Consider the following 24,240-nt stretch of genomic DNA (forward strand, 5'->3'; position numbering starts at 1 on the left):
CTTTTTTTTTCCCCCCTGATTGAGTTGGGTTCTAAACTGAAGGGTACTGCAGTAACAGAGTCACCCAACTTCTGAGCTCTGCCCTACTGATGAGGGAGCCTTCATTCTCTAATCTATGCTCTTCTGGGACTAAGAGGAGGCCTTTGGAAAAATAGCCTTAGAATAAGATAGCCTCCACAGTATGTCTCTTTAAGAAAAACCAGATTCTAGCTTAGAGGAAAAATAAGAATACCAAGGCAGTTATTCCAACAAGAGTCCAATCTAAGCTCACAGTCAAGCTCACCTTAAATAGAAGTAAAGCTGAAGGTGCCACAGGGCCCTGGGGTTTGTGGTAGATGGTTACATTGATGGCCCCAATGATCATACCTCCCTGCATCTATCCACATCCATGTGTAACTAACACCCCCCCAACACTGACTCTGACTCTGGGCTTGGCCACATGGTATGCTTTGGCCAACGAAACATTAGCTAATGTGTCTCAAGCAGAGGCATAAAAAAGCCCCTCAGCTCTGAGGTTTGCTCTCTCTCTCTCTCTCTCTCTCTCTCTTTCTCCCCCCCTCCCTTACAGGGAATTCTTCCGCTACCACGTGAAGAAGCCTGGCTAGCTTACTGGAAGATGAGAGCACATGAAACAGATGCACGCCACGCTAGCTGAGGCCTCAAAGCAGCCAGGCCCCAGCTGATCCACCATTGGACTGCAGCTGCATAAGTGCATTCATCTCAGGCGTCTCCAGCTGAGATCAGAACTGCTCAGCTGAGCGCAGCCCAAATTGCTGACCTGCAGAATGTTGAGCAAATAAAATGGTGTTGTTTGAAGCTACACATCTGGAGTGATCGTCAAGCAGGCGACTGGTGCAAGTTCCAGACCAGGATGGACAGAACCTCACTTTTAGAAGGGGCTTTTTAGGTCTGTCAGGCCAACCCCCTTTTGGTAACTAAACTCTCTCTGCATTCCATTTACTGAGCACTTACTATATACTGGATAACTTATAGATGCAAACAATTATAAAGCCATAATTCGTATTTATTGAACACTTCGTATGTTCCTGGTATTATCCTAAGCTTTTTATATAGATCAGTGGTATTCATCTGAGGTTTCCATACCCTGTGTACTCTTAGGAAAGACAGTTTCAAGGAAATCTATTTCTAGATCCTCCCTTTCCATGGTATTCTTTCCTAAGACATCATTCTCCTAGAACACACCTGAGAGCTGGCTGTATTCTCTCCCTCCCTCCCATCACATCACCATTTCTACTTCAGAAAATCCAAGCACACATGTCACCCACCCTGACTTGTCCTATGGAGGCCTATCCTGGGGACAAAACCCAATGGGCACCAAACAAGAGATGATTTGAAATATTGGAGCCAGTGTTGGGAAAGCGAATGACTGATGACTGGGCCACTAAGCCTTTCACTAGGGGTAGTTTTCCGATATTTTGCTTTCAACAAGGATTTAATAATGACTGAATCCAGTTGTCAACTGGTAGGGTATTAAAAATCATTTTCGAGGATAGATCACTATATGGCTTTTGACATGTAACTTGGATGCACTTAAAGTATCGAGTGGCATAAGAAAACTTCATCCAACCCTGCCTCTTTTGATATTGAATGAGGTATTTCAGAGCTAACATCTATTTAAAAAAATAGGAATAAAATTGATGTTGAATTCTGTAAGGGTATATGAAGTAAAATAAAAATCCATTTTAATAAAAATACATTTCTAATAAAATTTTACTTATAATTATGAATTATTTATCTAAATTTATACTTATGTGGTTTTGATTAATTTTACACTCATTTTTCAGAACTTACAAATGGTACAATATTGATAAGTCAATCCAGAAAAAATAATTTAAACCTAGAGATTTATGGAATAGGGAAATTAAAAAATTTATTAAATTTTTTATACACATTATTTTATAGACAAGTATAACAGGGTGAATAATAAAGGACTTTCAAAACAAAAAATGTACTAAAGTAGGATAAAATTTTGTGGGGGATGTGAATTGAAGACAAAAACTCAAGGTGAAAAAGAAACAATATAAAATTTCTAACTACTAAAGCTTGTTCATGGAGTCCTTTTAAATCAACAAACGTAGTTACTAAATTCATGACACTTCAATGTCAAAGAGAGATTTAGCCATTTCATTTTAAGATATCAATATTTGTGATGCTCTGGGAATTACATCCTTTGCAGCAATTTACATTTATGATGAAAAAGTTTAGATATCACAAAACACATTCAAGGTACATAGAAAACTATGAAATGATTTTAGGGGCATGCAAGCAAAAACATGTGACGAGCACAGATTTGTACTTTAATCTTCACAATAACCTTGTCATTACACCCATTTTATAGTGGAGAACATTGAGGCCTTGCCCAAGGTCACACAGCTATGTTAGGGGTTGAACTGTACCCTTCCAAAATTCATACCTCACAATGTGATATACCTCAGATCGGCCCTTTAAAGATGTGATTAGGTTACAAGAGGCCTTTAGGGTGGACCCGCATCCCGTACGACTGACTTCCTCATAAGAAGAGGAGACTGGGAAACAGACATGCACAGAGGAAAGACCACATGAAGACACAAGACGACAGCCACCTACAAGTTCTTCTCTGGCAGCCTGAGCAACTAACACCTGAGAGGGGCAAAAGTGGGGAGCCTGACTCCAGAGCCCTCTGGTAACTACTCTACACTGCTCTCAGAGAAACTGGGCAGCTGGCGGTAGGGTTCTTACCAATGAAGAGACTGAGTCTTCCAGGATGAACAGCTTGCCCAACATGCCACAGCTGGAGCAGGACGGAGCTCGGACTGGGACCCGACAGAATGCCACGTGCCAGCTGACCTGTGGTTTGGAAAGTCCAGTCCAGCGGCAGCGAGGTGAGCAGCCTGAGACCAGGAAGCCAGGCAGCAGGGGGGCAGCAGAGGGGCTCCAGTAACAGTTGGCCTTGGGGGCGGGGGATTGACTCAGAAGGACCATGAGCCTGGTGAGGACGGTCAGGGCCAGGCCCAGAAGACGCACCTCAGGCAGCACTCGCCAACCGATGCTTACGAGGTCTCAGCCTGGTGAATGCAGGGCCTGTGTCCCTTCAATGAAGAGGACTGCCCAAGGGGCAAAAGTGATTCTGGACACCGAAGAGCATCTGAGGAATAAACTTCCCCCAGAATCAGCCTTAAGAACGCATAATCAGTGCTGATTACATAAATGTGTTAACCTGTCTTAGGTTGGGCTTCCCCAGAAACGAAGATTCAATTGCATAGAGTCTATATGGGAGGTAATCCTAGGAAACCCACCGAAGAATGGGAAGAGAGACCAGGAAGAGCGGGAAGCCAGTGTCCCCCATGGGACATGGCCTGGCACCCCACAAGCTTGACCAGAGGCCCCCCCACTCCAAGCAAGGCAGCCATCCTGCACAGAAATGAAAAGTCAGGACGCAGTTCCATTCAAATAGTGATCTGATGATCTTTAGGACTTTGAAGACTAAAAGGAAGGACTGCTATTTTCACCTCCCCTGATAGGAAAATGCCAGTGAGCACCAGGCCACTTTTTCTGTGCCTCCTCAGCTGGGGCCACACTGTTCCCATGCCCAACCTCATGGCCAAACCTCCCACGTGACATGTCCAGGCTGAAGGCTTTCTCATTTCCACCTGGGCATGTCCCTGTCATCACTACCACCCCCAGACTGGTGATTTGGGATGGTGGCAGCCATGCCCTCCCATCCCATCAGGCCCTGTAGCAGTGTTGGGGCCGCCAGCGTGTGGATGATGTTCCCTCACCATTACCCCCAATCCGCCTGCACCCTCTTCAGACCCCCAGGCCTTGCAGTGACCCCGAGATACAACCTGGGATATTTTTGCTCTGTTCACTTGAGTGTGCACACTTGCAGTCAGTGCTGTGGCAGCCCTGGGCCGGGCCCAGGCCTCTGCATAACCCCAGCCTCCTCCCGTGCAGCACAGGCAGGGAGCCCTGCAGCCTGGGGGCACAGACAGGACCTGGGTGTGCCCCCTTCCTGCCTGCCCTTTCTTTGCCCAGCAGTGGGCTCCTACCATGCCACACTCAGGAGCCCAGCTCCCTTCAGGAAGCAGCCTGTCCTGGCAATGTTTCCAGGCCAGCACACTCAAGAGGACAAGTCAGGTTGTCTCTCTGCGTCACCAAGTGGAAAGCTAAGGAGAAGAACTAAGCTTTCTTCCTCCTGTTCTCTTGGTACAAAGACCCATTTCAGAGCTACAGCCATTCAACGGAAAGTGTCCATGAGGAATCAGGCTGTCCTATGGGGTAGTCTCGAGCGCAGGTGGCTATCAAGCCCTGGAAATATGACTAGTCTAAAATGAGAGGTGCTAGAAGTGTAAGATCATGCTGGGTTTCAGCCTTAGTGTGAAAAAAGGAATATAAAATATCTCATTAAGAATCTCAAAATTAAAAAAAAAAAAAAAAAAAAAGAATCTCTCTGCTGTTACTTGTTGAAATGATGTTTTGGGTATATCAGGTTAAACAAAATAGATTACAAGTAATTTCACCTGTTTTTTTTAAACTTTTAAAATGTGACTTCTAAAAAAATGTGCGATTACACACATGGCTCCCTCAGGGCAGTGTGCAGGGGCGCTTTGTCTGCCCTCACAGCTGGGATGGTTGGTCCCAGCAGTCCTTGTGACTGCAACTGATGTGACCTGAAAGGTGAACCGCCCTCGGGAGAAGGTGCTGCCTGGAGCTGCCTGCGACCAGGACTGGTCACCACACCACACCTGGAAGAGTGTCCCCAACAGCTCTACCAGGTAAGAGGAACTCATCCCCACCGTACAGTGGGGTCACCTGGGGCCTGACAAGTCCAGCTTTGTAAGTACAGGAGCTTGAATCCAGGCTCTATTTCCAGTGCTCTCTTCACTTGGCTCCTGGGGAGGCTGATAAGCACCCCGCTCAGGGAAGACGGGCCCCCTCCTGAAGGTAGCAGTGACCTCACAGGGCCAGCAAGCCCCCCCCCATGCACCCTGCAGACAAGCCTGCACCTCAGAAATGCCTGGAGAGGACAGCTCATGCTCGGGGTGAGCGAGTGTCTCTGAGGCCATGCTGGCGAGCCCTTTGTCCTCACAAGGCCCTGGTGTCACCCCTCTGTTCGACTCACGAAGTGAACATGGAGAGTAGACACAAAGGGGTTAGGCTGCCCCCTTCCCTGTCTGGTTGTACTGTGCCTTCAAAGCTGTCCTTTCAAAAGCTCAAACACTGGCAGATTGTTGCGGCCACTCAAAGCAGTGAGTCTGGACTAATGTCCCAAGAAGCAAAGGCCTTTGGAAACCAGTGTGCTTGAGGAGTACTAGAATAACTCGGGGCTCAGCCCTGGGCCACCAGGGCTGGGGTTTTCTAGGGTGATTCTGAGCTGTAGAGGCCCTAGGAAGCAGTTCTGGGGCCCTTTGCATCAACAAAGAGCAAGGACAGAGAGTCACAGCTTGGGAGAGGAGTAGAAAGCATGTTTGTGCTTGGCATGCAACACATGGTGCCATTAACTCCAGCTCCTGGGAACAATGAGCGCCCCAGGAAAACAAGGCAGTGTAAGGCCAGGGGTGAAGGCAGAGCGGCAGGGAGGCTGAGACAGAGAAGGGGGCTGGCCCTCCGGTGTCCTGGTTTCTAGGTTGGGCTTTGTTTATCTCAGAGCCCCATGGCGGGGGGGGGGGTCACATGAGGAGTGGGGATGCACGTTTTCAGACAGGTGTTGCTGAGGGAGTGGAGAACAAGTGCTGGGCTCACCTCTGCTTTCCATGTGTGTGTGAGCAACCTGAAAACCCAGGTGCTCTGTGGCTCCCACACAGGACATGGGGCTGGTTTTCCTGTCTGGTCAGGATGCAAGAGGCCAAACAAACACACACCTGCATAAGAAACTCAGAAACCATCAATATAACAAGGGGGTCTGTATTGCTATTGGTCCCTGGTAAGGCCTGGGCCCTCCACACGCCAAGCACTGTTCTAAGCAGTTTTTATATATTAATAGTTTTAATCAAATGATGTAAGTTTCTTGTGATGCATTAAATGCAGGAATATGCTATATTTTGGTATAAGAGTACTGTTGGTTTTTATTTGGACACATGTGGTATAGCCCACAAATGCTTGACTGCCCCCAACAAGTTCCATACCAACCATGTAAGGAGCAGCCTCCTGGGTGCAGCCCTACATACGGGATGTGCCCTGTCCCTGGTCTTATTCTGGCACCCACTGAAACCTGCTACTTCGAATTGTTGCCATGCCCTCCCCCAACTCCTTCCCACCCCTGCTTGGGCACAAATGGTGCAGTGTTCCCTGGGAACGAGCTCTTGCCTGAGGAATGGCACAGCACCACAGTCCTCAGGGCCACAGTGGTCACAGTTATGTCCCAGCCACCTGAGTGACTGGGACGAACCTCTCACTCAGCCCCGAGCTAGACATTCAGTCAGGCAGTGGGCAGAGACAGCAGTCAAGGTTTCCTACAAATTCTTTGTCACTCTGCCCACTAAGAAGTGGACTTTCCTCCTCTCCCATGTCTGGGCTACCCTCGTGATTTGCTTTACCCAGTAGAATGTGGCAGAGTGACAACTGTGCCAGTGTCCAGTCTAGGCCTGCCCTTGGATCCTGGAGTCACCAAGTAGGGCGGTCTGGCCAACCACCCTGCTGGTGACAGAGGAAGGAGAGACAGACAGCCATGTTGCTGGCCTTGATGCCCCGTCTGTGTGAGGCTGGGCCCAGGGCTGAGAGTGGTGCCATCCTGGATCTCCAGTGCCCATCAGTTCCAGATGACCGAGGCCATGTGGACACTGCAAATGACTGTCCCCAGAACTGCCTAGCTGACCCCAGCCCAGCCTGAAGGATCTTGAGCAAATCAAGGTTTACAGCCACTGTGTTTGGGATGGTTGTTTTATGCAGCAGTAGATACCTGGAACATTTTGGGATTAGCAGTGTGTGTGCGCTCTGGATAAGAGCTCACTCAGTGACAGGAAAGGGAACAGCTCTAAGTCACGTCTTCAGAACCAGGACAGGTCTTTGGCCAACCTAAGACAAGGCCATACTTATTGGCTCCCCTCCATCCATGCAGATCATTTTTGTTTTAAATTTCACTAAGAAAACAAGTTGGGAAGGGCCCTGTGGTCCAGGCATCAGTGGAGACTTGGCCTGCTGCTGGAACACCACTAGTTCTGAGCCATGGGCTGCCATCCAGGGCACGGCAAAGGCAATGGAACCCTCCAAAACCTGCATCCTCTCTGAGGATGGCTTCTGTTGAGGTCCTACAGAGGAAGGCACAGGGTTTGGAACTGGAGGGGTTGGGTTTGGGGTCCTGTGCAGTATTTGAGCAATTCACCTGCACTCTGCAGGCTTCTACTTCCACAGCTCTGAACTGGGATCTGATAAAACAACTTACACACCACAGAGAGTATTAGGATGGAAACGGACCCCCACTGGGCCTGTCCCCAGGGCTTCCTGAAGACTCAGTTTCCTCCAACTCAAAGGGCAGAGCCTCAGACCTGGGAAAAGCCTGTTCAAACTCAAAGGTTTTCAGTGGGATGGTCCTACCCTCTCTGGGGCAACTGCAACTCCCTGGGGATGTGTCTGATTGTCACACTGATTGAGGACAGTAGCTGACAGTTGGTAGGCAGAGGGCAGGCATGCTAGACACCCAGCAGTATGAGACAGTCCACAAACGAAGATCTGCCCCATGCGCCTCTGAATGACCCTCCTGACATTCGACATTCGTGTAGAGAAAAAAACAGCCTGTTCATCAGAGCCTGGGACCTAAATCCATTTTACATATAAGCACAAGGTAGGTTTTTGCCTCCTTTTGATACACAGTGAATGTTTAAATGGTGTGAAAATCAGGCAAATAATGTACTTTTCATATTTGAGACTTTACTAACAGTTGGGATTTTAGAATTCTTATTACTATGAGCAGTGCCACTCCTGAACTTTAAGGCACATCTACGTCAGCCTATACTTATCCCTGTCACATGCATATTGAGTCTTTCTATACAAATATAGGTACTTATTTAGCCTTTATGTCTAACATAAATATATATATATATATACATATATATATATATATATATATATATATATATATATGTGTGTGTGTGTGTGTGCGCATATATATATATATATATATATATATATATATGGAAACGTAATATTATATATATATACATATATATGTATATATATATATATATATATATATATATATATATATATATATATATACATATAAATGTAATATATAGTCATGTGCTGCTTAACAACCGGGATATGGGCAAAGAAATGTGTCGTTAGGCAATTTCGCCAGAGTGCGCATGTCACAGAGTGCGTGGACACAGACTGAGATGGCACAGCCCACTGCACACCTGGGCTGTGTGGTACAGCCTCTCGCTCCTGCACAGCACGCTACTGTACTGAATGCTGTAGGCAACTGGAACACAATGGTAAGTGTTTGTGCATCTAAATATATGTAAACAGAAAAGGTACACTAAAAATACGGTAAAAAAGATAAAAAACGGAACTCCTGTATAGGGCACTTACATGAATGGAGCTCACAGGAAGTTGCTCTGAGTGAGTCAATGAGTGAGTGGTGAGCGAGTGTGAAGGCCTGGACATGACTGCACACGACTATGGACTTTATAAACACCGTACACTCAGGCTACACGACATTTATAAAACAGGAGATTAAATCAAGATCAAGAGACATGGTAAACAGGAGATGTATGAGCCAGCATAACACGGCATACTGTTTTACAGCAAACTATTTGCTTTAATAAGTAGAAAGAGTATACTCTACAATAATGATTAAAAGTATTAGTATAGTAAGTACATAAACCAGTAACATAGTCGCTTACTATCATTATCAAGTATTATGTACTAGATATACTTGCATGCACTATACTTTACACACCTGGCAGGGCAGTAGGTTTATTTATACCAACATCACCACAAACACGTGACTAATGCATTGCACAACGACATCTCGAGGCGACAGGAATTTTTCAGCTCCATTATAATCTTATGGGACTGTCATCATATATGTGGTCCATCATTGACCAAAATGTCATTATGCAGCACATGACTGTATAGACATTTAATATATATCATGTAGGTATATTACATATAAATGTAATATATAAATATATATACATATATATGTAAAATCCTTTCAAATATAGAGAAATAGTATCTTCTCTGAAATTCAAACTTATTCAAAAGAAGAAATGCAATACTAAAATTTGTTTCATTGTGTTATAAACTACTTTCCATTTATTTCTCCTTAGTATTATAATTAGAGCATTAAGTTGATTTTTGTGGGTACAGGTAGCATATCTTATCTACATGTTTCATTTCAAGATATTAATGGGATTATTTCAATATATTAGTTGTAAAATAGAGTTCTGGGTAGGATAGAGTTAAGAACTGGCTCTAAGGCCTCTCTACTCAAAGTGTGGCCTCACACCAGCAGTGGTGGCACCACACGGGGTCTTATTAGAAATGCAAATTCTCAGGCCTGCCTAGGTGTACTGAGTCTGAGCTAACACCAGGCCACCATACACAATCCTCTGTGATCCCACAATGTGGATGGGACCAAAGGCCTGGCTCCTAGGGCCCCATGGGGCAGGACCTGTCCTGCCAGGGCTACAGAATGCCAGCCTGCTGGTGGCAGTCACAGTAGACCAAATCCAAGCTGCCAAGGAGCTGCAGGAGGTATGAAGGACCTTAACAACAACCACCACGGAAGCCTGAAGGAAAATTCCTTGGCCAAGTCAGCCCCCACATGGGTGAGGTTTCCTTGCATAGAAATATGGGAGGCTGGGGATTGGGCTGGGTTTGGGCTTGGCCACTCCCTATTTCAGGGCTTCCTCAAGCTCCTTAGCTGAGCTCTCTGTCCAGTGGGAGAGATTTGTGCCATCATCCAAGACGGGTGGTGAGGATTACATGAGAACACAGAGGAGCCAGCGAGGGCTCTGCCCCGCAGCAAAGGTTCCGGCAAACCTCTTGACAGCTCAGTAGGGCTTTTGGACGCCATGCACAGGTGCACAAGAGGCCGTCTGGAGCCCACGCCAGGGAATATGAGGGCATCTAGGAACTGGGTCTCAGCAGCTGTGTGAGTCCTGGAGCATGTGTCCTGTCTGCGCTTGCTGAGTTTAGAGAAGAAGGATGTCTTGCTTTGTCTTCCTCATCCTGCCTGAGGCCTAACACAGCCTGCAACTCGGGGCAGATTCTCTACCATGCCCGAGCCCAGGCATAGATGTCTTAGAGCAAAACAGGCTTGGAGACTGCCTACGTGGCTTCTGAACTCCCATAGTTAGGAGCCAAGCAGATGGAAAACAAATCCATTTGTGTACCATTTGTTGAGCAGCTGTCATGAGCCAAATTCCAAGAGGAATGCATCAGATGCATGGTCCCTGACTTACACAGTGTCCTCTTGAAGGGAGGCAAATGCTTTTGCACAAGTGCAACAGGTGCCATGAGCTCATGGAAGGAGCCTAGGGTTTGTTGGTGAGGTGAGCAGACACCACAGAGGAAGGATCTCAGAGTGTAGCACAGACACACACAGAGCCTGGTGGGAAGGGTGCAGGCCGGGCAGGGGAAAGACCTGGCTACAGCCCTCATGCCATCTGAGGTGCTAAGTGTGCCAGGCGTCTCTACACACCCCTCTGGATCTCCGCCCACCTTTCTCCACCCTGCTTAGGCCCCTAGAGGTTGACTTCTGTGCTCTGCCCTGTGGCTTCTTATTGGTGGGACCAAAGCAACATCCTGGAAGAGGGGGTGAGGGGAAGGGCTGAGGAACATATGCTCCAGTCTCCCTTCCTGCTGCCTCCTGCTTTGGCATTGCCCAAGTCCCTCTTCCAAGGCTCCTGTTGGTGACACTTCTCCCACAGCTGCAGTTCTTACCAGTTCCAGGACCTGCTCCTCCCCTAAGGTCTCAGGTAGAAACAGCTTCCCACAGGTTCTGGTTCCTGAGTGTCTCCTTCGCCCTTCCTCCCCAGTTCCCTTAGCCCTGCTCACACCTCTGGGGAGAGTCCTCTCTGGAAACACAGCTTAGTTTCCCTATTTCACTGTCCCCTTAAGCTGTGACCACCAAATCTAACACTTCCCAGCATTATTACCTTGGGCTAATAGTAACAATTACCATGCATAACTATAAACATAGGTCATCATACATACAGGACACTGACAAGGAGCCAGAATAGGTTAAGGCTGTTTGTTTACCTAATCCTCATAACAGTCCTGTGACGCTGGTCTACTGCTGTTTCCCCCACTATTTAGATGCAAGTAAGTCATTAGCTGGTAAGTGAAGAGTCGCCATTTGAACCAAAGTGGTCTAATTCCAGAGTCCTGCTCTTACCAGGTCATCTCTAGGAGCTACAGCATCCCCTCTGTTTTGGAAGTTCTGGAAGGGGTTGCAAGAAGGGTATCTCAGAGGAAATGTACACGAGCTGGTGGACATGTGACAGCAAAGCTTGGGGAGAGGAGGGGCTAGAGACAGAAAGCAGACAGCATGAGCAGGGAAGTATGAATCACAAGAACCGTGGTCTCTAAGAAGAAAGAGTAAAGTGAGAAGGGGCTGGGGACAGTCCAGGGAAACAGGGACACCAACGAGAAAAAGTGACCACTCAGACTGGATGGGAAGAAAAGGGAGGGGAACCTTTCCATCCCACCTGCCTGCCGGGCACAGCACCGGCTAACATCATTAAATTAGGAACACTCCAACAACTTTCAAGCTAAGGAAGGTGGCAGCAATCACATTTCATTTCATACATGAGGAAACTGAAATTCAGAGTGGTTAAGGAGAGTATCTAAAAATTTAGTCCTGCATGGCAGAGCCATAATCAAACCCAGGGTCAGCTGACCCACAGCCTCTTCTGGAAGAATGACAGAGGTAAGGGCCTTTAAAACAAAGGATGGGATTTGAGAAAAAAAGGGAATTTAAACGATGTCAACAGTGATCACAGTTGACTTTAGCAGTGTCTAAGGGGACATATCTCATTCCCTTCGCTCACTAGTCACAGGCAAACAATCCCTGATTCAGGATGCGTTTTTTTTCAACCAAGCTGATATTCTGCCCACCGTTCTTCCACTGTCTGCAGTTTGGTTGTGCTCCCATTCCAGACATGACTTCTCTGTTCTCTTACCTCTGGACTTCCTCTTGTTAAACACAGACTGCCAGATGATTGTCAGGGTGAAGAGCAGGACGCTGAGAATGCCCACACAGCATACCAGCATGGCGTACACATACAGATCTGAAAGGTAGGGGCACAGCGGGTGAGTGTCAGGACAGCCCACATCAGAAGAGATGCACCGATAAAGGAAACTGCATGCATTGTACAGAAATCAATTCAACGTGAACTGCAAACCTAAACGCAAAATATAAACTAGACAACTTTTGGAAAAAATACAGGAAAAAAATCTTTAGGATCAAGGACTAAGCAGAGAATTTTCAGACTTGACACCAAAAGCACTATCCAAAAAGGAAAAGTTGATAAATTTGATTTCATCAAATTAATTTTTTTGCTCTGTAAATACCCACATGAATAGGAAAAAAAGACAAGCTATAAACTGGGAGGAACTATTTGTAAATCACAAATCAAACAAAGGACTAGTATCTAGAATATAAAGAACTCTCAACAGTAAAAAAATAAACAATCCTATTAGAAAATGGGCAGAAACATGCAGAGACATTTTACCAAAGAGAATATACAGACAGCAAATAAGCACATGAGAAGATGTTCAGTTTCCTTAGCCATTAGAAGAATGCAAATTTAAACCATAATGAGATCTACCACACCTATCACAGCAGCTAAAATAAAGAACAGTAAAAATACCAAATGACAACAGCAAGGGTGTAGATTCACTGGGTCAGTCAGACATTGCTGGTGAGAATGTAAAATGGTACAACCGCAGTCTCATAAAAGACACACCTACAACCCGCATTCAACCGTGCAGGCACACTCCGCAGCATTTATTCAGAGAAATGAAAACTTAAGTTCACACAAAAACCTGCACATGTATACTTAGAGCAGCTTTATTCATAATAGCCAACAATTTGGAAACAGCCCTGATGTCCCTCAGTGGAGGCCTGGTTAAAACAACTGTCGTCCCTCACACAGGGGAGAACTCACTATGCAGTAATAAAGAGGAACAGACTACTGACATATGCAGCGACCTGGATGAATCTCCAGAGAACTATGCTGAGTGAAGAAGAAAAAGAAATCCCCAAAGGTTACATACTGTATGATTTTATTTTATGTAATGTTTACTTTATATACCATTCTTGAAATGGCAAAATTATAGAAAGGGAGAACAGATTAGTGGTTGCCAAAGGTTTAAGAGAGAGTGGGGGCTGGGAAAAAATGGGTTCGGCTATAAGGGACCCTGTGGGATGGGAATGTTCTTTGTCTTGGCTGTATCAATGTCAACATCCTGGTTGCAATATCGCACTGGAGTTTTGCAAGATGTCACCACTGGTCAAGGGTACAAACTGACGGAAAGGAGCTATCGCTCTGTGTTATTTCTTAGAAATACATGTTAAGCTACAACTTTCCCAAAATAAATTTTAAGTTTGAATAGTTAAACCATGTTCATGTATGTCTTAATCAGTCTGGGCTAGTATAACAAAATGCGTGGCTTAAACCACAAACATTTCTCAGAAGGGCAAGGCGCTGGCCAATCTGGTGTCTGGTGAGAGCTCTCTTCCGGTTTGGAAACGGCTTCTCTTGACGTCCTCCCATGGCAGAGGACAGAGGACACCAGACAAGCTCTCCTGGCATCTCCTCTCACAGGGACACTAAGCCCACCGTGAGGGCTCCATCCTTGTGACCCAATCACCTCCCAAAGGCCCCACCTCCTAACGTCATCACATTAGGGGTTAGGATTTCAACATAGGAATTTGCGGGGGGGACACAAACATTCAGCCCATAACAATATCCATCCATTTCTTAAACTCCAGTGATCAACCTTATCACCAGTCTGATTGATAAAATGCTTGGAAAGTGAAAGGGAACCCAAAAGTTTTATTTTAATCTTCTATATGCAGCAAAAAGATACAGATGTGTGAACCCGACAAATGTTTGAACTTAGCAAAAACGTTTCTCTGCTGACTTAAGTTTCTTCAGGCAACACACATTTATTATCAGCCATGTTCAGCATGCTCCTAGATACAAGAACTATAACTAAGAACACCCAAAGGTCCTCTCATCAAGAAATCAGAGGCTGCTGCATGGTACCTGCACAATAGGAATGTGTGCCCAGTACCAGAAACAGGCAGAGAAGGAGCCCGACACAGCCCGGGGGCGCCGAGAGGGTCTGCCCAGAGGACTGGAGCTCTGCTCTGCGTCATATTCAAAATAACACAGAAAATGCAAAAACATAGAGAATAAAAATATGGAGAGAGAAACAAAGTATTCAGCCTCCATCACCCTGTGATAAGAGCTGCTAACATTTGGTATACTTTATGATGTATATATATGTTTTTAAATTAAGATCATAGTTTCATATCTTGCTTTTTGTTTAATCTCACTATCTCATTAAGCTCTCTTCAAAAATTGATTCTGAACTGTTTTTAAAAATGTGATAAAAGTTTATCATATTAATTTAAGTGACTTATCTTATTATTGGTGTAAATGATTCTATAATGAGCATTCATAAGCTTAAACCTTAATGCATCTCTCCCATTACATCCTTAAGATTAAGTTCCTAGAAATGGAATTGCTGAGTCAACAGGAATGCACCATTATAAAGCCCTTGAGATCTGGAGAAGCAGTTAGCTTGCTGTTTAAACTGAAAAAGCAAGTATGCCAGGGGCGGTGGGGTGGCTGGCTTCCACAGTGAGCCTGGAGAAGCAGGTGAGGCTTATGGTCAATGACAGAGGAGCAAGGAGAAGGGATGGAATCAGACATCTAAGATTCCTTCCCACTCTTCTTCCATAGCCCCTGCCCACGGAAGCCCAGTGCAGCTTCTGCCCCTGGAGCCCAGGAGTTCAGTCAGCTTTTTCTTTTTCTGCCTCAGCTAGTTAGAGTGCGTTTCTGTTCCGGGAAACTTAGAAACCTGGACAAAAAAAAGTAGAAAGCACAACAGGACAAGGCTGCAGGTGATGACAGCACCTACACTAATACTGAAAAGAGTGGGTTAAGTAGATGGGAATGAGGAAGTGTCTCCCACAGAGGGAGCTGGGAGCATCATAGGAGCAGAAAAAGGGGCAGGAGTGAGAATTCTAGAAGCCAAGATACTAAAACGTTGTAACAAAGATTCCTTAATAACATCAAATGCTGCTGGAAAATATCCATTAGGTTTTCCCACTAGGAAGCTCTTGGAAAAACCCCGGGGGAAAGCCAGTTCAGGAGGATGGTGGGAGCCAAGCCAAGCACAGGGGTCGAGCAGGTCCATGACGCTTGAGGGGCTTGAGACAGGAACAAACACCCATAACCAAAATGAAAACTGCCTTTCCAAGAACGCCTGTGTCTCAGGTGTGTGGGCTTTGCAGATTAATATGGAGAGCACTCTGTGAGTGGTCAGTTGGGAGAGAGGCTCAGGCTTCCACATAAACAACATGAAACTCTGAAGGGCAGACCATAGGTCACAGAGCTGGATTCATGACAGGACACAGGCCAGGCCAGAACTTAGGGAACACATGACCAATCCCGGATTTACACACCATTGAGCAAACTATTCCAGGAACAAAGATGCGGAGCCATTTCTGGCACAAGAAGATGGGGAACGATGTGGTCACATTGCCAGGCAGACAGACATGTGGCAGGTGGACACAACATCTGCCTCAAAGGGATTCTGGAGCTGGGGGCCCCTGGGCCAAAATGCAAGGGCAATTTGGCTTCAGCCTTATTCTCAGAATGGGGAAAAACTGTCTTACTGAATTTACTGTGTGATTGGAGCAGGATGACGTGATCTGCCAGCTCCCCTCTTCATCAGAACTCTCCCTTTGGTTCTGGGATGCAGGAACCAAGGAGGGACAAGGTCATGGCAAGAATCTCCCACAAGCATCCCCAGAAGCACACTATAGACATCTGTGGCCTACTCTTCCCTGGCAGGAGGCAAGGGGCTCCAAGAGGCCCACGTATGGTTTCCGATCATAGCCTCCTCCACATGCCACAAAGGGGGCTCTCCACAGGCAGTGCAGCTACAGAATCATAAAACATCTGGCCAATCTGGAAGGCTCAGCTAACCACCAAGCACGCAGGCCCTCAGGCTGTGGACACTGGCCAGCAGGCACCAGCCACCCGCGTGGGTCCCCACCGGCCTCAGACGGATCGTGCCTGCTCTCTGTTGTGTTCTTGAAGGTACATGAACCTTAATACGTGTGACACTGCAGGAGAAGGAAAGCTCAGAAAGAACCCCTGAGTTTCCCTGGATTGGGCAGCGAGCATTCCCCCAAAGTCCTCATTTTTGTCTGTGTTCCAAGCATTTCTTTTGCTGCATAAAAACATTAGCCTTGCTGTATCTACTCAAAACACTGAAAGCACCTCCCCTGTTTTTCTCTACAAACAGAGGTTAAACCCTGAGCCATTTAAGCTGGGGTCACAAACTCCCATGATTCTGGGGCCACCTTTTGCCAGCGAGCTAGAGCAGAGCTGTGTCCCGCCTGCCAGAGCCACCCGCAGCTCTGTTCCAGGCAGCCATTCGCAGGCCCAGTGCTGCCAGGTCTTCCAACTTTTCCTTTAAGTTTTATGTCATTATCCCTCTAATTATAAATGTTGGCTCAACGGTTTTAAAACAGACCAGGTCAAACAATGCTTGTCCAGAAGCTGGATCCAAGCAAGCCTTCAGGTCCAAATTTAATAAAACATCTGTGGATTCACTCTTAAAATACCACATATACCTGCACACACAAAATAATTCTAAAAATCTTCTTATATTCCCTGCATTCATTTGCAGTTTTGTCTTTTGCCATTGGACTTCCAAAGACAGCAGTGTCATTTTTAGGCTCAATTGCAAGCCGTCATGCAGAAAATGTCCCCCCACGGCCCCAGCTCAGGCCTCCCTGAAGCAGATGGTGGGGCAGGAGTGATGCTCACGTGGCAGGGAGGCTGAGATGGGGTACAGCATCCATCCGTGTGCCAGCTCACGCCCTCCCACAAAGCCAAGCCATAGCAGGCCAGGCATAGTGGCCCCAACGAAAGGCAGACAGCACCTGTTGCCAGGCAACCTGAGGCCTAGAGGGGTACTCAGAGCTGCTTTGAAACCTGGTAACTCCAGCATTCCTCGGCACAGTGAAGGAACCCAACTCTCCCGAACTACTGAATCTAGAAAGTCAGTGTCAGTCCTCTCCATTTCCAAGGTAAATGCCAATGCCTAGGAGATCGCAATTCTGTGAAGAAAACTGTACTGCCACTGTTTTTTCATCCAGCCTGTAATATCATCTTGCTGGGGTAAAATACCTGCACAACAACCCAGAGGGATGTTAACTCATGCCAGCATCTCACCAAGAGGCCTAACAAAGACTTTTTTGTGCTGTGGGCGGGCGCACAGCCAGGCCCACTAAGCCCAGGAGGATGAATATCTCTCAACAAGCCCTCCTGCTACTCTCCCATCCAGGAACAAAGGGCCAAAGGCCTGGAATTGGCCCCAGGGAATTTCATCTGTTCCCTTGACCTCACCAAAGCTTGTGGTTGGGTTAAAAAAGCAAGGCCCAAGGTAGCTGCTGCCGAAATCATAGGACAAGAGCACTGTGGAACAGCTGCTCTGAGGCATTATACAGAGTGAGAATGCCAATTCTGCTTTTCAGAGGAGATCTATTTTTCTGTGTTGAGAAGAGTGGGCATGTTGGGCTACAGACATTGTGTAGAGAGTTAGGGAGGGGGTGGGTAATCCTGATATTCTGTAGCTACACGTGAATTATAAAACATTACACAAAGTGTTGTAGATAAATTGTATTGCAAGGCATGTGGGAACTAAATGCTATAATCCTTCCAAACATATAAAGTCTTCATCTTTGTATCCTGGTATTTTCAAAACACAGTTCTCAGACCACTTGCACTGGAAACACCCGGAGACCTGAAAAACTGCAAATTCTTTGATCTGTTCCTAAATGCAATAATCAGATTCTCAGGGCGGAGCACAGAGTCTGGGTTACTAACAACCCCCGGGAGATCCTTATGTATCTGATGACAAATAGGGCTCCTGCAGTCACAGCCGCCAGTGACCTGCCTTAGGGCACCCCCAGGACATCACCGTACTCCCACCCATCACAGTGCCTGGGTCATAAGGCAGTTCCAGAAACATGGGCTAAATCAATCAATTTTTCTACTGCTTCACCTTAGGAGGAGGAGTCAGGTCATTTTCATCTCTGTGCTACCTCACAGGCATTCACTGAAGAAAAAGCTAAGGGAGGGGATTTGTGATTATTTTGCTAGCAAAGGTCATCAAATAAAGATGAAGGCAGCTACAAAGCATGCAGAAGAAACGCTGAGACTATAAAGAATCACAGAGTAAAACACAATCTGAGAAACGCAATATTTATGATTTCAAAGTGAAACAATAACTAGAAGGGGACCCAAGGTAGCGGAATAGATAAATGCTGTGCTTGCTCTTCTTGTGACCACATCAAAATTGCAACTAAATTATAGAACAGTCAACCTAGAGAACCATCTGAAGTCTGGCTGAACAGAAGTATATAACTAAGGATATAGAGAAGAAGCCATATCGAGAATGGGAGGAGGGTCAGAGATGTAGAACAGGTCCCACACATGTGTGTGGCAGTTGAGAATCGAAAGGGATATCTCAGGTTCAGGAACTCCTCAGGTTCCCCCCAGAGGAGTGAGGGACCCCAGCCCCACACTGAGCTACCCAGCCCAGAGTACTAGTGCTGAGAAAAGGAGCCCCACAACATCTGGCTGTGAAAATCAACGGGGATTCTGACCATCCCAGTGGGACAGAAGGCTACGGGAAACCCAGACGTCCTCTTAAAGGGCCCACACACAGACTCACTCACTTGCTACACTCACCCTAGGCTCCGGCAGAGGGATGGTAACTCAGGGGAATACAGACATACAAGGAGAAACAAAGTTGTATGACTTCAGGATGAGGACTGGAGAGATAGCCGCCACTTTCCCTGTGTATAACCCTTCTCCTGGGCAGCCAGCAGGTGGGCACCATCTTACCTCTGTTGAGCCCTCCCCACGATGGCCAAATATGAGTCTCAATTAGCCTGATGAGCTCCGCACACTCCACCCTGCTGGCTCTCTGGGACATCATGTGATCTGACTCATGCAACACCAGAGGCATTTTCCCAGCCAGCAGCCAGCCCAGCCTGTGCTACACGCTTTATTGGACAACTCTCAGGGGTTCACGAGCCCCAGGCAGGCTGCAGCGGGCCTTAGTGTTCTCTCAGACATTTGCTAAGTAGCTCCAGGCTCAGCACTGGCACCAAACCAGAATCTACATTAACCTGGTGAACACCACTCGTCCTACCCGGGTGACTCCCTGAGACCTCTCCTCACTTAATTCACTTAATACATGAGGCTCTATCAGCACCTGAGCCATATGAGAGTTGGCAGGTGGTAGCAGGCCTCAGGGTGCCCTGGGCTTTTTGTGGAGCTTCCCTAGGCCCAGGACTGGAGACAGCCATCCTCAGTTCACAGCGTGGCCTCTCTCATGAGTCTCTAGATCCAGCACAGACAGTGACCAACTGCTGATCACTTTGTAGCTCCTACCACATAATCCCTGGCCAGTCACAGGCAGCGGCAGACCTGGACCTGCACTGGAGCCCCTCCCAAGAGGACCCAGAACCAATATACTTAGAGGTTGGCTTTAGACCACAGTAGAGCACTAGCCAAGTAGCCCCACAAGTGGCACACACAAAGGACGGTCTTAGCAGGCACCAGAGCCAGCTGGGGCAAAGCCCATTTCATGGAGTAAGCAAGCCCCCTGCACAGCAGCCCATAAGCTATGGAAGTGGCCAAACCCCATAGCCAGCCTGCCTGAGGGTCAATCCCATCCATGGACATGACAATAGCAATCAAGGCTCGACAATAACAGGAGGGCACACACAACCCACACAAGAAAAACTCCTGAAGCACCCGGAGCAGGTGGCCAGGGAGATTGCACCACTGGGCCCAACAGGATACCTACTACATAAGGTCACCTGGCAAGACTGACAGATGTAGTAGGTCTACCTAAAACATAGGTAAAAACACAGAGAGGCAGCAAAATGAGGAAACAAAAAAATATGTCCCAAATGAAAGAACAGGAGAAAACTCCAGAAAAAAGAACAAAACAAAATGGAGGCAAGCACACCACCAGATAAAGAGTTCAAAACCCTGGTTATAAGGATGCTCAAGAAACTTACTAACTTTAACAAAGAGATAGCAAGCATAAAAAAGCACATAAAAACCAAAAAAAAAAAGAACCAGTCAGAAGTGAAGAAAACAATAACTGAAATAAAGAATGCATTAGAAGGAATTACCAGCAGAGTAGATGAAGCAGAGGATTGAATCAAAGATTTGGAAAACAAGGTAGCAGAAAATGCCCAATCAGAATAGCAAAAAGAACAAAGAATAAAACAAACAAACAAAAAATGAGGACAGTTTAACAGACCTCTGGTACAACATCAAGTATAACAACATTCATATCACAGGAGTACCAGAAAAAGAGAGAAAGCAAGGTATTCAGAACCTATTTGAAGAAACAATGACTGAAAAATTTTCTGACCTGGAGAAGGAAATAGACATACAAGTCCAGGAAGCACAGAGTGTCTCACACAAGATGAACTCAAAACAGGCCCACAACATGATACATTATAATTAAAACGGGAAAGGTTAAAGACAAAGAGAGAATCCTAAAAGCAGTAAGAGAAAGGCAACTAGATACCTACAAGGGAGCTCCCATAACATTGTCAGCAGATTTCTCAAAACAGAAACATTGCAGGCAAGAAGGGATTGCTAAGAAATATTCAAAGTGATGAAAAGAAAGGACCTATGACTGAGACTACTCTATTCAGCAAGGATATCATTTAAAATTTAAAGAGCGATAAAGAGCTCACTGGAAAAGTAAAAGCTGAAGTAATTCATCATCACCAAACCAGTATTACAAGAAATGTTAAATGGACTTCTTTAAGAAGAAGGAAAGGGGGAAAAAAGGAGTTTAAATGGGAATTTTAAAATGGCAATAACTGTATATCTATCAATAATGATTTTAAATGTAAATAGATGCTCTAATCAAAAGACATAGGTGAGCTGAGTGGATAAGAAAACAAGACTCATACATATGCTGTCTAAAAGAGAACTATTTCAAATCGAAAGACACAGACAGGCTGAAAGTAAAGGGATGGAAAAAGATACTTCATCCAAATGGAAACAAACAAAAAAAAGCTGAGGTAGCAATACTTACACAAAATAGACTTTAAAACAAAGGCTATAATAAGAGACAAAGAGCGACATTACATGACAAAGGATCAATCCAACAAAAGGATATAACCCTTATAAACATTTATGCACCCAATGTAGGAGCACCTAAATAAGTAAAGCAAGAACTGACCAATATAAAAGGAGAGATTGTCAGTAATCCAATCATAGTAAATAACTTTAATACCCCACTGACACCAATGAATAGATTTTCCAGACAGAAAATCAACAAGGAAACAGCAACCTTAAATGACACTACATCAGATAGATTCAATTGATATTTTTAGAGCATTTTACCCCAAAACAGAAGAATATACGTTCTTTTCAAGTGCATATAGAACATTTTCCCATTTTCCAGGATAGATCATGTGTTAGGCCACAAAACAAGACTCAATAAATTTACGAAGAATGAAATCACGCCAAGCGTCTTTTCTGACCACAATGGTATGAAACTAAAAATCAATTACAGGAAAGAAACCCTGAAAAACACACAAACATACAAAGGCTAAATAACATGCCACTATATAATGAATGTGCCAACAATAAAATCAAGGAGGAAATCAAAAGATACCTTGAAACAAATGAAAATGAAAACACAAAATCTATGGGACACAGCAAAAGCAGTCCTAAGAGGGAAATTCATAGCAGTACAGGTCTACCTCAAGAAACAAGAAAAATATCAAATTAATAATCTAACCCTCCACCTAAATGAACTGGAAAAAGAACAGCAAACAAAACCCAAAGTGAGTAGAAGGAAGAAAATAATAAAGACCAGAAAGGAAATAAACAAAACAAAGTCTAAAAATACAATCAATGTAACCAAGAGCTGTTTCTTTGAACATATAAACAAAATTGACAAACCTTTAAGCATATCCATCAAGAAAAAAAAAAGAGGAACCAAATAAAATCAGAAATGAAAGAGAAGTGACAACTTGACACCAGAGAAATACAAAGGATTATAAGAAAACATTATGAACAATTGTATGTCAACAAATTGTACAATCTGGAAAAAAATTGATATATTCCTAGAAACATACAATCTTCCAACACCGAATCAAGAAAAAATAGAACATCTAAACTGACCCATTACTACTAACAAAATCAAATCAGTAATCAAAAAACTCCCAACAAACAAAAGTCCTTCACTGGATGGCTTCAAAGGTAAACTTTACCAAATATTCAAAGAAGAATTAACAGCTATCCTTCTCAAACTATTCCAAAAAATTCAAGGGGAGGAAAAGATCCTTAGCTCATTCTACAAGGCCACAATTACCTTGATTCCAAAACCAGACAAAGACATTACAAAAATGAAAACTATAGGCCGATATCCCTAATGAACATAGATGCAAAAATCCTCGATAAAATATTAGCAAACCAAATTCAGCAATACATTAGAAAGATCATAAACCATGGTCAAGTAGGTTTTATTCCTGGAATTCAAGTTTGGTTCAATATCTATAAATCAATGTGATACACCATATAAACAAAATGAAAGATAAAAATCATATGATCATATCAAGGAATGCAGAAAATTCATAAAGTTGAAAAATTCAGAATTCATTTGTGATAAAAACTCTCAGGAAAGTGGGAAGAGATGGAACATACCTCAACATAATAAAGCCATACATAACAAACCCACAGCTAACATCATACTCAATGGGGAAAAGCTAAAAACATTCTCCTTAAGATCAGGAACAAGACAGGAATGCCCACTTCCACCACTTTTATTCAATATAGTTCTGGAAGTCTTAGTCACTCCAATCAGGCAAGAAAAAGAAGTAAAAGTCATCCAAATTGGAAATGAAGAAGTAAAACTGTCATTATTTGCATATGACATGATACTATATAGAAAGCATTTGAAAGATTCCACCAAAAAACTATTAGAACTGATAAATGAATTGAGTAAAGTAGCAGGATACAAAATTAATATTCAGAAATTGGTTGCATTTTTATATACCAATAATGAACTGCCATAAAGAGAAAGTAAAAAAAAAAAATCCCATTTACAAAAGCATCAAAAATAAATAAATAAAATACCTAGAAATAAATTTAACCAAGGAGGTAAAAGACTTGCACTCAGAAAGCTATAAGACACTGAAGAAAGAACTTGAAGAAGATACAAATAAATGGAAGCATATATTCATGGATAGAAAGAATTAACATTGTTAAAATGTCTATAATACCCTAAGCAATCTATAGCTTCAATGCAATACCTATCAAAACACCAAAGGCATTTTTCATAGAACTAGAACAAAAAATCTTAAAATTTGTATGGACCCACATAAGACCCTGAAGAGCTACAGCAATCTCGAGAAAAGAGAACAAAATTGGAAGTATCATGCTACCTGATACCAAGATATACTACAAGCCTATAGTAATCAAGACAGCATGGTACTGGAATAAAGACACATAGATCAATGGAACAGAATAGAAAGCCCAGAAATAAACCCACGCCTATATGGTCACTTAATCTGTGACAAAGAAGGAAAGAATATATAGTAGGGTAAACACAGCCTATTCAATAAATGGTATTGGGAAAACTGGACAGATAAACACACAAAAAATGAAACCGGACCACCTTCTTACACTATATACAGAAATAACTCCAAGTGGATTAAAGACTTAAATGTAAGACCCGAGACCACATAACTCCTAGAAGAAAACATAGGCAGTAAACTCTCTGACATTGCTCTTAGTGCTATTTTTTTCTGATCTATCTTCTCGGGCAAGGGAAACAAAAGAAAAAAACAAACAAATGAAACTACATCAAACTAAAAAGTTTTTTCACATCAAAGGAAACCATCAACCAAGTGAAAGGACATTCTACTGAATGGGAGAAGATGTTTGCCAATGATACATCTGATAAGGGGTTAATATTAAAGATCTCATA

General features: G+C 44.5%; 1 protein-coding gene across 3 annotated transcripts in view; it reads right to left on the reverse strand.

Annotated features, from left to right (window-relative positions):
- VSTM4 (V-set and transmembrane domain containing 4) overlaps positions 1 to 24,240 on the reverse strand; it is a 102,118-nt gene that overhangs the window by 44,412 nt on the left and 33,466 nt on the right. For all 3 annotated transcript variants that reach the window (XM_088792124.1, XM_019730126.2, XM_019730127.2), the window contains exon 4: positions 12,132 to 12,239. In XM_088792124.1, the coding sequence (XP_088648250.1) occupies positions 12,132 to 12,239 (108 nt within the window). The remainder of the gene's footprint in view (positions 1 to 12,131; positions 12,240 to 24,240) is intronic.

The sequence above is a fragment of the Rhinolophus sinicus genome, chromosome 15, assembly GCF_057876585.1.
Source record: "Rhinolophus sinicus isolate RSI-liver-muscle chromosome 15, RSI-T2T, whole genome shotgun sequence".
Lineage (NCBI taxonomy): Eukaryota > Metazoa > Chordata > Mammalia > Chiroptera > Rhinolophidae > Rhinolophus > Rhinolophus sinicus.